This window comes from Durio zibethinus, unplaced genomic scaffold, assembly GCF_047325235.1.
Source record: "Durio zibethinus cultivar Kanyao isolate XHJ-2024 unplaced genomic scaffold, ASM4732523v1 HiC_scaffold_3, whole genome shotgun sequence".
Lineage (NCBI taxonomy): Eukaryota > Viridiplantae > Streptophyta > Magnoliopsida > Malvales > Malvaceae > Durio > Durio zibethinus.
The window spans coordinates 3,955,613-3,970,780 of NW_028323044.1; the positions used below are offsets into that span (position 1 = coordinate 3,955,613).

At 35.1% G+C, this 15,168-nt stretch overlaps 1 protein-coding gene across 1 annotated transcript; it reads left to right on the forward strand.

Annotated features, from left to right (window-relative positions):
* Positions 1 to 7,249: 7,249 nt before the first annotated feature.
* On the forward strand, positions 7,250 to 9,359 carry LOC111289161 (cytochrome b6). Its single transcript, XM_089757956.1, has 2 exons — positions 7,250 to 7,650; positions 8,475 to 9,359. The coding sequence occupies exons 1-2, from the start codon at positions 7,645 to 7,647 to the stop codon at positions 9,114 to 9,116; spliced, it is 648 nt and encodes a 215-aa protein (XP_089614082.1). The 5' UTR covers positions 7,250 to 7,644; the 3' UTR covers positions 9,117 to 9,359.
* The last annotated feature ends 5,809 nt before the right edge of the window (positions 9,360 to 15,168 follow it).

A 15,168-nucleotide genomic window follows, 5' to 3' on the forward strand; every position in this document is an offset into this window, starting at 1 on the left:
GCTAGAACTAGAACCAGAAATGAGAAACGATTTGAAAGAAGAGAGTCGACCGCTAGAACTACTGCTCTTAGAACCAGAAATAAATAGGCTTACCCTTCAATTGACTCAAAATTATCAAACGTAGACTGATGCTTTATTCAAAAAATCTGATAATCAAAATTGTCGTGTCGTAAGAAAAAAGAAATAAATAAAAGAATCGAATCGGGTTGGGAAGAAGAAAAATAAATTTTTTTTTTTTTTATTGAGCGTCTTCGCTCATCTTGTTTTCTTGTTTTGATGACCTTATCAGAATTTTTTTATCATATTAATTTCTACTCTACCTCCCTCGAGTTCATTCTCGAGGGAACCCCATTTCATTTAAAGCATTTCGGTGGATTCCTTCCGATCTCCTTATTTTATAATCTCGTTGGAAATCATATAAAGACAATTCCTATTTGAGATAGCTATTTGTGCAAGTATTTTACGATTAAGAAGCAACTGTTTCTTGTACCGATTTTTTATTAATCTACTATAATTATAGGATACCCCCATTCCTCGAATTCCTGCATTTATTCGAGTGATCCACAAACGACGAAAATATCTTTTTTTCCTATCTCTATCCCGATCAGCCGAAACCAAAGCTCTTACTCTTTGTCTCCGAGCTATATATCCCTCTTTCATTCTGGTCATTGAATAAAAGAAATTTTGATGAATAACTAATTCTTTCTTTCAGTTATTCTTTTCTAGTCTATTAATAACAAAACGGATTCTTCCAATGTATAAAATAAAAATTCCAATGGCTTTTGCTACTATAACCGTCCCGCCCACGATTTTTCCTTTTTTCTAGGCATTTCATTTCGCCTTGAAATAAGAAATTGTATTGATACTAGGTATCAAAAAAAGCATATTAACTAAAATAAAGGAGTAAATAGAAATGGATAAATAAATAGTGGGTTCCATCGTTTCTATGGTTACTTCTTAAACGGTGAGGTCCCCTCTATACACCGGAGCTCATTCCTTCATTTAACATTTAATTGGTAACTTGTACAGTTCACACTCTTCGGCTCTACTCATAAATTTTTCAGTAATAGATCTTTCACAACGAGATCTATCTTATACAGTAACGGTATGTAATTAGGAGGATTAATTGGGTAGCTGACCCTGTTAGTCCGTTCTTTGCAAGAGTCGAAGCATAATCTTTTTGCTTTTTAAATAGGATTTTCCCCGCTTAATGGATAAGCATTTGCTACCAATGGGGAATTTTTAAAAAATTCCAAGATTGGATTTGCGCCAATGGAAACCATAAATTTCATACACAATAGAAGGATATGGTAGATCTATCTTTTTTAGATAGTGAACGGAAGAACCCCATTCTATTCACTGGTACTGATCGTTGATACTGAAAAATTGTTTCCTTTTTCTCAGCCCATGATCTGAACAAGTCGCACATACACCCTAGTACATCTTCCTCGGCGCTGAGGACATCCCCGAAGAGCAGGGGCTTTCGTGACATTTCTAATTGGCTGTCTTGCATTTCTAATAAGTTGTTTAATAGTTGGCATGCTGAATCATATACAATCATATACATAATAGACTGGTTTAGATCGATCCTAACCAGATGATTATGAATTACTTCTTTTTCTCTTTAATAGATTAATAAAATATTAATCTATTAAAGAGAAAAAGAAGGAAAGGAATAAGAGGGATTAAATCAATCTAAATCAAAATTAAATGGTGTTCCATTGTCGTCAAATGGTGGTCTTCCATTGCCATTGTCGTCAAATGGTGGTCTTCCATTGCCATTGTCGTCAAATGGTGGTCTTCCATTGCCATTGTCGTCAAATGGTGGTCTTCCATTGCCATTGTCGTCAAATGGTGGTCTTCCATTGCCATTGTCGTCAAATGGTGGTCTTCCATTGCCATTGTCGTCAAATGGTGGTCTTCCATTGCCATTGTCGTCAAATGGTGGTCTTCCATTGCCATTGTCGTCAAATGGTGGTCTTCCATTGCCATTGTCGTTAACTAGTCTCCATTTTTTATTCACTATAGGTTTGTTATTCACTATAGGTTTGTTATTCACTATAGGTTTGTTATTCACTATAGGTTTTTCATTCACTATAGGTTTTTCATTCACTATAGGTTTTTCATTCACTATAGGTTTTTCATTCACTATAGGTTTGTTATTCACTATAGGTTTTTCATTCACTATAGGTTTTTCATTCACTATAGGTTTTTCATTCACTATAGGTTTTTCATTCACTATAGGTCTCGATTCTGTACGCACTATATGATCCACAATTCCATGATCTTTGGCTTCTTTTGCTGACATAAAATTATCTCTTTCCATGTCTTTGTTTATAACCCATCGGGGCTGGCCCGTTCTTTGTACATAAGCCTCTATGATGTCTTCTTGCATTTTCATTACTTCGTCTGTTTCCATGACCCAGTCTTTGAAGCCATCATCCTTAAGCATACTAATAGGTTGATGGATCATTACCCTGATGATATAACATACTTCTAACTCACATAATGAGGCGAGAAGAATAGCTATAGAATTGAACAACCGTACAGGCATTTTTTGCGCATTGCATACGGCTTTACAATTGCATACGGCTTTACAATGGAATTCTCTTTTTTCTTTCATCGAAAAAAAGAGAAAATATAGAGTCTATTAGACCCAGATTAATAAATAATCCAATTACCATCCTTCTTTTTCTTTTTTTTTCGGAAAAGTTTAAAAATACTATGATGGCTCCGTTGCTTTATATATTTATTTCGTCTGTGATTCAGCAATCCCAAAGTTTCTTTTTTTTTTTGAAAAAAAAAAAAGAAAGAAAAAAAATAGTCTTTTTTTTTTTCGTACTCTTTCATAACATAAATATTGTTAATAGCCTCTGGTAGGAAAAGAAAAAAAGTTTGTGACGCCTGAGATGGGCCCACGATAGCTAAGATCAAATTGGAAATGCCCCTTCTCTCATACTACTCTTTCGATACATAATCTAATATTTTTTTTTGAAAAAAAAAAAAAGAAATAAAAAAAAAATTTCATATCGAATTCAAAGTGCCATGCTATTATTACTTACTAATTCATATTTCATATGGCGAAGGCATAGTCTTCTTTTTTCTTTCCATCAATAATAAAAAAAAAAAACTCATTGGCGCCGAGCGTGAGGGAATGCTCTGCGTTTGGTAATTTCTCCTCCGACCAAGAGAAAAGCTGCGATTGAAGCGGTCAATCCCATGGCTAGTGTATGCACATCTGGTTCCACTGCTTGCATAGTATCAAAAAGAGATAATCCAGATACTATCCCTCCGCCAGGAGAGTTTATAAAAAAAAACAGGTCTCGGCTATTACTCTCTATACTGAGATAGATCATAATACCCGCAAGTTGATTCGAGGTCTGGATATCAAGCTCTTTGCCCAAAAAAAGCAATCTTTCTCGATAAATTCGGTTGATTAGGATAAAATTGTATCCCTTAGTAGCCGTACAGGCACCTTTTGATGCATACGGTTCAACAAAAATTGCGAAAAAAAATCAATGTGTAGATTCCAGCCATCCTTTGTTTTTTCTAGTCGGACCTTTCTAACTTCTAATTTCTAATGAAGGGGCTTTTTCTTACATTTTTTAAATAAAATGAAATTTAAAATTAAATTAAAGAAAGATGAGTTTTGGCCCGTTTTCCTATAATATAGAAAAAATTCGCTAAACTTATTGCACAAACTTTTCATTGATCCATTTTTTTTTCATTGCGATTCAATCCAAATCACGATGTCATTTTCTTGTTCCTGAATGGGGTTCGTCAATTTTTTATTCAATTTTTTTAGGTTTATGCTCTACTCCGAGTAAAGATCTGCCCGATTTTTATTTGCACATATAGGACAAATGACCCAATACCACGTCTTTTTGCTATGATTTCATTTCCTTTTTTTATTTTAATTTAATTCCTTTTTCTTTCATGTTTTTCGCCAAATATTCAACGTATTTCCCATATTATTCGATTGATTAACAGTTTGAAATCGCTCTTATTTATAATTAAAAAAAAAAAGAAAAATTATGATTATGATATAGGTGGTAATCATAAATATATTACCAATTGGGTTTTTTCTAAACGGAGCCTGGATACTTCATTTTATCAGTCCAACCAAGCCAACCATAAATCATTCTAATTGAAAATATTAATCTGGATACACCCCCATGAAATGGATCTCTAATTGCACTTCATTACACTTCCCGCTACAAATTTTTGATAATTCAATCAATCTTTTTGGGGCGAAACAGGGGATATCTCGATCGGGCGAGAGAACGGGGGAATCCCATATGACCCAATATATTTGACAAGTCGCACTATATGTCAACCCAGCTTGCATCGTTATCTCCCGGAACTTGAAAAGGAACTTTTGGAATACCAACAGGCATAAAGTAAAAAGAATGTAAAATTATATTTCGCTTTGATTGTGGAAGCGTAATACGTAATGTAATACGTAATAATGGTCTTATCTTAATAATATGTAATATTATATTTCACTTTGATTGTGGAAGCGTAATACGTAATGTAATACGTAATAATGGTCTTATCTTAATAATATGTAATATTATAATATGTAATATTATATTTCACTTTGATTGTGGAAGCGTAATACGTAATGTAATACGTAATAATGGTCTTATCTTAATAATATGTAATATTATAATATGTAATATTATATTTCACTTTGATTGTGGAAGCGTAATACGTAATGTAATACGTAATAATGGTCTTATCTTAATAATATGTAATAATGGTCTTAATAATATGGGCCTTTATCATATTTTATACATAGATAGACTAAGGCCATAAAATAAAGAAAGGCGGAATGAATGAAAGAGAATTCTTACGAATAGGTCCTTTGAATGATGAACAAATAGGGATGCATTCATTCATAAAAAATAGGATCAACCCCCATTGCGTATTGATACTTATCGAGTATAGAATAGATCTGCTTCTCTTTTTTCTTCTGAGCCGAATTCTTCCCTTATTACTAATGGAATAGAACAAACATTAATCCTTTCTCCGAAAGAATCCACCGAAAAGGGGAGGTATTCCAATGCAATAAAGTTACATATTGTCTATTTTTCGTTGATTTGATAAAGGGGTATTTCCATGGGTTTGCCTTGGTATCGTGTTCATACTGTCGTATTGAATGATCCCGGTCGCTTGCTTTCTGTTCATATAATGCATACAGCTCTGGTTGCTGGTTGGGCCGGTTCAATGGCTCTATATGAATTAGCTGTTTTTGATCCCTCCGATCCCGTTCTTGATCCAATGTGGAGACAAGGTATGTTCGTTATACCCTTCATGACTCGTTTAGGAATAACCAATTCATGGGGCGGTTGGAGTATTACGGGGCGGACTATAACAAATCCGGGTATTTGGAGTTACGAAGGTGTGGCCGGAGCACATATTGTGTTTTCTGGCTTGTGCTTCTTGGCAGCTATCTGGCATTGGGTATATTGGGATCTAGAAATTTTTTGTGATGAGCGCACAGGAAAACCCTCTTTGGATTTGCCCAAGATTTTTGGAATTCATTTATTTCTCTCAGGAGTGGCTTGCTTTGGCTTTGGCGCATTTCATGTAACAGGATTGTATGGTCCTGGAATATGGGTGTCCGACCCTTATGGACTAACCGGAAAGGTACAACCTGTAAATCCAGCGTGGGGCGTGGAAGGTTTTGATCCTTTTGTTCCGGGAGGAATAGCCTCTCATCATATTGCAGCAGGGACATTGGGCATATTAGCGGGCTTATTCCATCTTAGTGTCCGTCCGCCCCAACGTTTATACAAAGGATTACGTATGGGAAATATTGAAACCGTCCTTTCCAGTAGTATAGCTGCTGTCTTTTTTGCAGCTTTTGTTGTTACTGGAACTATGTGGTATGGTTCAGCAACTACCCCCATCGAATTATTTGGTCCTACTCGTTATCAATGGGATCAAGGATACTTCCAGCAAGAAATATATCGAAGGGTTAGTGCTGGGTTAGCCGAAAATCAAAGTTTATCAGAAGCTTGGTCTAAAATTCCTGAAAAATTAGCTTTTTATGATTACATTGGCAATAATCCGGCAAAAGGAGGATTATTCAGAGCGGGTTCAATGGACAACGGGGATGGAATAGCCGTTGGGTGGTTAGGACACCCTATCTTTAGAGATAAAGAAGGGCGTGAACTTTTTGTACGTCGTATGCCTACTTTTTTTGAAACATTTCCGGTTGTTTTGGTAGACGGAGACGGAATTGTTAGAGCGGATGTTCCTTTTAGAAGGGCAGAATCGAAGTATAGTGTCGAACAAGTAGGTGTAACTGTTGAGTTCTATGGTGGCGAACTCAATGGAGTGAGTTATAGTGATCCTGCTACTGTGAAAAAATATGCTAGACGTGCTCAATTGGGTGAAATTTTTGAATTAGATCGTGCTACTTTGAAATCCGATGGTGTTTTTCGTAGCAGTCCAAGGGGTTGGTTTACTTTTGGGCATGCTTCGTTTGCTTTGCTTTTCTTCTTCGGACACATTTGGCATGGTGCTAGAACCCTGTTCAGAGATGTTTTTGCCGGTATTGATCCAGATTTGGATGCTCAAGTGGAATTTGGAGCATTCCAAAAACTTGGAGATCCAACTACAAGAAGACAAGTAGTCTGATGCAAGATTGCTTTGTTATTTTTCGCTTCTATTTTCTGTTTGTGATTTGACATAGGCTGCTGTAAAAATCTTGATTAAAATCGCTGCCTTTTCTTTGATTCTTGTTCTTTCGTTATTTTATTCGGGAGATGATTCTAAATAAATAGGTACGGAAGCTATAATTGTAAACCACGATCGAATTTATGGAAGCATTGGTTTATACATTCCTCTTAGTATCTACTCTAGGGATAATTTTTTTCGCTATCTTTTTTCGAGAACCGCCTAAAGTTCCAACTAAAAAAATGAAATGATTTTTCATTATCTCAATTGAAGTAATGAGCCTCCCAATATTATATTGGGAGGCTCATTACTTCAATTAGTCCCCGTGTTCCTCGAATGGATCCCTTAATTGTTGAGAGGGTTGCCCAAAGGCAGTATATAAGGCGTACCCAGTAAAACTTACAAGTAAACCAGATATAGAGATGGCGACTAAAGTTGCTGTTTCCATTATTATATAATTATATAAATAATATATATAAATATAAATATAAATAATATAAATATAAATATAATTTCAAGATCACAATGGATCTATGATAAGATCGTTTATTTACAGCGGAATGATATACAAAGTCAACAGATCTCACTGAATACAAAATAAGATTTATGGCTACACAAACCGTTGAGGGTAGTTCTAGATCTGGTCCAAGACGAACTGTTGTAGGGGATTTTTTGAAACCATTGAATTCGGAATATGGTAAAGTAGCTCCTGGATGGGGAACGACTCCTTTGATGGGTGTCGCAATGGCTTTATTTTCGATATTCTTATCTATTATTTTGGAGATTTATAATTCTTCCGTTTTACTGGATGGAATTTCGCTGAATTAGATTCACAAGAACCACGAAGCCTCGCTTTTCAATACAAAAAGTGAAACTTTTAGTTCTCGGATTTTTTTTAGCCCATTCTATTTTGGTAGTTCGACCGCGAAATTTTTTTTGTTTCTGTATTTCCGGAATATGAGTGTGTGACTTGTTATAATTGATCCTATTGATAGTACAGAAAATGGGTCTGTCCTCTTGATCGAGATAGTTTTATCCCGTCGGATAGCCATTCTAGTATCTGGAGCACGGAATATATGAAATGGATCACGAAGTATTCGAACTATGATTCATACTTAATATTCAAACCTCGCGGCCGGACTCAAAAAAAAAAAAAATTTTCAAAGAAAGAGGTTTTTTATTTATAAATCGAGAAATTTTTTCTTCTTTCAAACTCTCATTTAGTTTATGCTTATTTTGATCAAAGGACAAACCTTTCTTTTCTTTGTATTTTTATTTATTATATCTATTCTATTCATTGAATAAGTGATGATCCAATAATTCTTACTCAAAGAATCTTTGGACTTAGTTTGAAGGTTTTATTGAATCATCGCGGTTCTGGTATGAATCTGAAGTTTCAATTGATTCATAGGGTCTTAACAAGAGAATTCCTATTAAAAATAAAGAAAACAAGAATAAAGCCACATTCCATATAAATAACAAATCAAAGCAAAGAAAAAGAAAAGAAATAAGTAGGTAAATAGAAGATTCAAGAGGCCTGATCAACATAAAGACGAATGCGCCGACTTGATTTTTTGGCATTATAATTACAACTACAAAAAAGAGCTTTCGGATTTTTACTCTTTTGTGTCTTCAGATAAAATTGAATGAAAAGATTAAGAAGTTTCAAACTTTCTATTCCATATCCGTTTCAGCTATTATTTGGGTGTTTTTGTTTGAGCTGTACGAGATGAAATTCTCATATACGGTTCTCAGGGGGGGAGTCCTCTTGGTTTACCTATCTCAATAAAGTCTATGATTGGTTCGAAGAACGCCTCGAGATTCAGGCGATTGCAGATGATATAACTAGTAAATATGTTCCTCCTCATGTTAACATATTTTATTGTCTAGGAGGAATTACGCTTACTTGTTTTTTGGTACAAGTAGCTACAGGATTTGCTATGACTTTTTACTATCGTCCAACCGTTACTGAGGCTTTTACTTCTGTTCAATACATAATGACTGAAGCTAACTTTGGTTGGTTAATCCGATCAGTTCATCGATGGTCGGCAAGTATGATGGTCTTAATGATGATCCTGCACGTATTTCGTGTCTATCTCACTGGTGGTTTTAAAAAACCTCGCGAATTGACTTGGGTTACAGGCGTGGTTCTGGCTGTGTTGACTGCATCTTTTGGTGTAACAGGTTATTCCTTACCTTGGGACCAAATTGGTTATTGGGCAGTCAAAATCGTAACAGGCGTTCCGGAAGCTATTCCGGTAATAGGATCGCCTTTGGTAGAGTTATTGCGTGGAAGTGCTAGTGTGGGACAATCCACTTTGACCCGTTTTTATAGTTTACACACTTTTGTATTACCCCTTCTTACTGCTGTATTTATGTTAATGCATTTCCTAATGATACGTAAGCAAGGCATTTCTGGTCCTTTATAGAGAATATAGACCATAGCTATATTGTAACCAATCATTTATCTTATTACTTGCCAATCATTTATCTTATTACTTGGGGGAGGAACAATAGTATTTCATTGCTACAAATATGGATTGTTGAAAAAAAAAAAAAAATAAGACATGTATTTGGATATTTCCTTTCAACTCCACAATATTCTATTATTTATTTGATATGACATGAATAGTTGAAGGGAATTCCCCGAAGAGAAAATGGATTATGGGAGTGTGTGACTTGAACTATTGATTGGGCCATGCAGAAATATGCCTTTATCTGCTACATTGGAATTCACAACCAAATGTGTCTTTGTTCCAACCACCGTGTAAGCCCCATACAAAGGATAGGCTGGTTCGCTTGAAGAGAATCTTTTCTATGATCAGACCTGACGATGTCGTGTATGAACAGGGCTCCGTAAGATCCAGTAGAATAAGTGATTTGGCATAATGCAAATTAGATTTTATTTATTTATTTTTATTTTTTTTTTACTTTCTTATCTTAATAGTATGAAAATACATTCATTTCTTCTGCATCGACCCGATTTATTATTATTATACTATCGGAGTGAAACAAGGGATCTAAAGAAGAGCAAAGGCTAGACTATATTAGTAACAAGTAAATCCTTTGTATGTAAAAAATCTCGATATATTTTTGGGATAAAGGTGAATCGCAAGGCCTAAGACGACCCAGAAAGCACTTGATCACGATCAACTTTGTACGCCTACTTGGGTATTGAGCATTTACCTGTAAAAATGGCATTCCTTGGAATGTATAGTTGCAACTTCGTAAAATGGAATCAGGTAACTTTTTTCTTACATATGAAATCATTCATATATGTGTGGATAACATATAGATTCATTTTATATGTATCCGTTTGTATCCATTTGATTCGATTGATTTTTGCTTGAGCCGGATGATGAAAAATTATCATGTCCGGTTCCTTCGGGGGATGGATCTAGAAAAATTCACCTATCCTAATAACAAAAAAACCTGACTTGAACGATCCTGTATTAAGAGCTAAATTAGCTAAAGGTATGGGTCATAATTATTATGGGGAACCCGCATGGCCCAATGATCTTTTATATATTTTTCCAGTAGTAATTCTCGGTACTATTGCTTGTAACGTAGGCTTAGCGGTTCTAGAACCTTCAATGATTGGTGAACCCGCGGATCCATTTGCAACTCCTTTGGAAATATTACCTGAATGGTATTTCTTTCCTGTATTTCAAATACTTCGTACAGTACCTAACAAGTTATTGGGTGTTCTTTTAATGGTTTCAGTACCTGCGGGATTATTAACAGTACCTTTTTTGGAAAATGTTAATAAATTCCAAAATCCATTTCGTCGTCCAGTAGCGACAACCGTTTTTTTGATTGGTACTGCGGTGGCCCTTTGGTTGGGTATTGGAGCAACATTACCGATTGATAAATCCCTAACTTTAGGTCTTTTTTAAATTGAATCAATTTTAAAATAAAATATCATGATGTGCGTATCTAGGGAGTAGTCACTTCAAAGTCAAAGTGAATTCTCCCTAGATACATTTATTCAATTCTGGTCCCAATATATGGATTGTGCTGAAGGTTCAAAATCCATTTTCGTTTTTTTTTTTTTTTTTCTAATTTTCTAAAGTAAAAAAAAAAAAAATGAAATAAATCCTAAATCCAATGGATTTAAAATTTTGGTAAATCAATTTCGCAATGCTTTTCTACTTCTTTTCTAGAATGCCCAATATTTGTTTTACATCTTCTATGCGAAAGTGTTCAATTTTCATAAGGTCTTCTTGACTGTTATTCAAAAGGTCCAATAATGTATGTATATTGGACTTTTTGAGACAATTATAGATCCTGGGAGGCAATTCTGATTGGTCAATAAAAATATATTTCAATGCTATTTCTTTTTTCTTTTTTCTTAGTTTAGCTAATCTATCATGAAAAGGAAAAAAAGGTAAAGTAACGTTGTGTTGATTGTTTTCTAAATGTAAGTTTTCTTCTTCCGCATCTAGAAAGGGAATAAATAAATCAATCAAATTCCGAGAGGCTTCATGAAGTGCTTCTTTAGGAGTTAAACTTCCATTTGTCCATATTTCTAGAAAAAGTATCTCCTGTTTTTCATTATCATTCCCATAACAATGAATACTATGATTCGCATTTCGAACAGGCATGAATACAGCATCTATAGGATAACTTCCGTCGTGAAAGTTCTTTGGCGTTTTTATACCGTATCCTCTATTTCTCTCGATTTGTAATCCAATACACAAATCAATTGGTTCGGTTAGGCTAGCTATATGCTGTGTATTATCAACGATTTCCACAGAAGGCGGTAAGATGATGTCTTGAGCAGTTACATATCCGGGACCCTTGGCACAAATAAAGGCGTTACGAGTTCCATACAAATTACTTCTCAATACAATTGCTTTTAAATTCATTAAAATTTCATGTACTGATTCTTGAATACCTACTATGGTAGAATATTCGTGTGGTATTTTCTCAGATTTTGCACGTGTAATACATGTTCCTTCTATTTCTCCAAGCAAAGCTCTTCGCATCGCAATGCCTATTGTGTCGGCTTGGCCTTTCATAAGTGGAGACAGAATAAAGCGTCCATAATAAAGACGCTTACTATCTGTTCTTGATTCAACACACTTCCACTGCAGTGTCCGAGTAGAGACTTTTACTTTCTCTCGAACCATAGTAATATTATTTTATTTGATCAGATCATTGAATCATTTATTTCTCTTGAAATCTCTTTAGTGTTTATTTCTACACACGTTTTTTTTTAGGAGGTCTACAGCCATTATGTGGCATAGGGGTTACATCCCGTACGAAACTTAATAGTATACCACTTCTACGAATAGCTCGTAATGCTCCATCTCTTCCGAGACCAGGACCTTTTATCAGAACTTCCACTCGTCGCATACCTTGGTCTACTACTGCTCGAATAGCATTTCTCGCTGCGGTTTGAGCAGCAAAAGGAGTCCCTCTTCTTGGACCCTTGAATCCACAAGTACCGGCGGAGGAAGAAGAAATTACCTGACCCCGTACATCTGTAATAGTAACAATGGTATTGTTGAAACTTGCTTGAACATGAATAACTCCTTTTGGTATTCTACGTGCACTTTTCCGTGCACTACTGCGCCCATTCCTACGTGAACCAACTTTTGGTATAGGTTTTGCCATATTTTATCATTTCATAAGGATAAGTCAGAGATATATGGATATATCCATTTCATGTCAAAACAGATCTTCTATTTTTATTTGTTCATCGCTTTCTTTAAGATTAGTTTCTTTTCTTTAACTTTAAGGAGTTCTTTTTAGAATAGAAAGATTATCCTTGTCTCTGTTTATGTCTCGGGTTGGAACAAATTACGACAATTCGTCCCCTCCTACGGATTAGTCGACATTTTTCACAAATTTTACGAACGGAAGCCCTTATTTTCATAGTTGTTATTCCTTAAATTTTTCCGAATCTACTTATTGGAAGAAAATAAGTTTCTTGAAATTTTTGAACCTTGAATTGGATCCCCCTGAAAGGAATCTTGAAGTTGAAAAAACTACCTAATCGTTCGAATCCTTGTTGCGGAGTCTATAAATTATACGCCCCCTGGTTGAATCATAAGCACTTACTTCACTTTTGTTGACTCTATCCCACGGTGGTATACGTATAAAACTCGATCGGACCCTTCCTGAAACATAACCTAGAATCAGATCTTCATTATCTAAAGGAATCTGGAGTGGACGTGATTCACTAATTAAACCTCCATGAATCCATTTTTGTTCTTTTATTCCAGGTAAAACTTCCTTGACGTATCAACTACTGTAGGGCAGGAGGAGTTCTATTAGACAACCCGTGCTTTTTTTTTTCACAAATGGAAAGTTTCGGATTCGGATACAATTCGGATGTTAGACAGATTACCATATATAACACAAAATTTCTCCGCCGATTCCTTCTAGTCGAGCCTCCCGGTCTGTCATTATACCCCGAGAAGTAGAAAGAATTACAATCCCCATCCCGCCTAAAATTCTAGGAATTTGTTGATAGTTAGAATAGATTCGTAGACCGGGTCGACTGATCCGTCGTAAATTTAAAATAGTTCTATATGGTCCTTTCCTATTCCTTCTATGCCGTAGGGTTAAAACCAAAAAATATTTGTTTCTTTCCCGATGTTTCCTTATGTTATCGATAAAACCTTCTCGTAAAAGTATTTTAACAATGTTTTCAGTGATGTTAGTAGATCCTATTCGAATCGTTCCTTTTCTATTCATGTCAGCATTTCGTATAGAAGTTATTATGTCAGCAATAGTGTCCTTACCCATGGTAAACTAAAATTATTGTTGCTCCCGAATTTTGATATAACCAACATGTTTTTTTTTTTTTTTTACTTAGTAAAGGTATATACGTGAGACACAATCTACTAATTAATCTATGTCATTTAAATACTCTAATTTAAATACTATAACTATATTGAATTGAGGTCTCGTCTTATAATACCTCAGGAGCTAATGAAACTATTTTAGTGAAATTTAACTGTCTCAATTCCCCGGCGATCGCACCAAAAATTCGAGTTCCTTTTGGATTTCCTTTTTGATCAATGACAACTGCAGCATTGTCATCATATCGTATTATCATACCGTTGTCGCGTTTGAGTTCTTTACAAGTACGTACAATTACAGCTCTGATCACTTCTGATCTTTCTAGAGGTGCCTTTGGTACTGCTTTCTTGATCACAGCAACAATAACGTCACCAATATGAGCATATCGGCGATTACTAGCTCCTATGACTCGAATACACATTAATTCTCGGGCCCCGCTGTTATCTGCTACATTCAAATGGGTCTGAGGTTGAATCATTTTTTTTAATCTCTTCTTTCAATGGAACAAAGGACGAAGAAAAAAAGAAATATTGTTTGTCAAAAAAAAAAAAAAAAGGAAACCCGCAATTGTTTTTTTTATTCCCAAGACTTCTTTCCTTTGGTTCTATATTCCTATCCTGAAATAATGAATTGAGTTTTTATAGGCATTTTGGACGCCGCTATTGAAATAGCCTTTCTTGCTATATTTTCGGCTACTCCGCTCATTTCATAAAGTATTCTGCCCGGTTTAACGACAGCTACCCAATACTCGGGAGATCCTTTCCCCGAACCCATACGTGTTTCTGTAGATCTTACCGTAACTGGTTTGTCTGGAAATATACGTACCCATATTTTTCCACCACGGCGTACATTTCGTGTCATTGCGCGGCGCCCCGCTTCTATTTGTCTAGATGTAATCCAAGCGGGTTCAAGTGCTTGAAGAGCATATCTACCGAAACAAATGCGATTACCTCGATAAGATATTCCTTTCATTCTTCCTCTATGTTGGTTACGAAATCTGGTTCTTTTTGGGTTATAGTTGATGGTTGTTTATTAATTCCATCTCTACTACAGAACTGGACATGAGAGTTTCTTCTCATCCAGCTCCTCGCGAAAAAAATGACTAAAAAATATTTTATTTTATTCTTAAGATATATAGGTAGTTACTGAATAATAGATTGAATCCTGGGATTCTTTGCTTTGAGATTTTATCTGATCTATTTGAGATTTTATCTGATCTATTATAAATTTGTATATCTTGTTTGGATATATATTGGATATATATATAAGTAATTAAACATGGATTCTATTTATAGATAATGTCTTATCTTGTTTTTGTTATAATGTTATAACGAATCTTTATTTTGTTTTGTCTTTTTTTATCATATTCATCTCGGATCGACAAAAATTTAACAATCAAATAAAATGAAAATAAAATTTTTAAAATGAAAATAAAAAAAAAAAATGAAAATAAAATTTTTAAAATGAAAATAAAATTTTCGCGGGCGAATATTTACTCTTTCAATATCTATTTCAGTTGTCGGGTTAACTCATGACCTCTCAGAATCAGAACAGAATAAAAAGAAATGAAGTGGTCTCTGGTTTGTTCCGCCATCCTACCCGATAAATCATTAGGATTCGTTTTCAATAGAATCCTCTGCATTCACGGGTTCCGTCGTCCCCATCGCT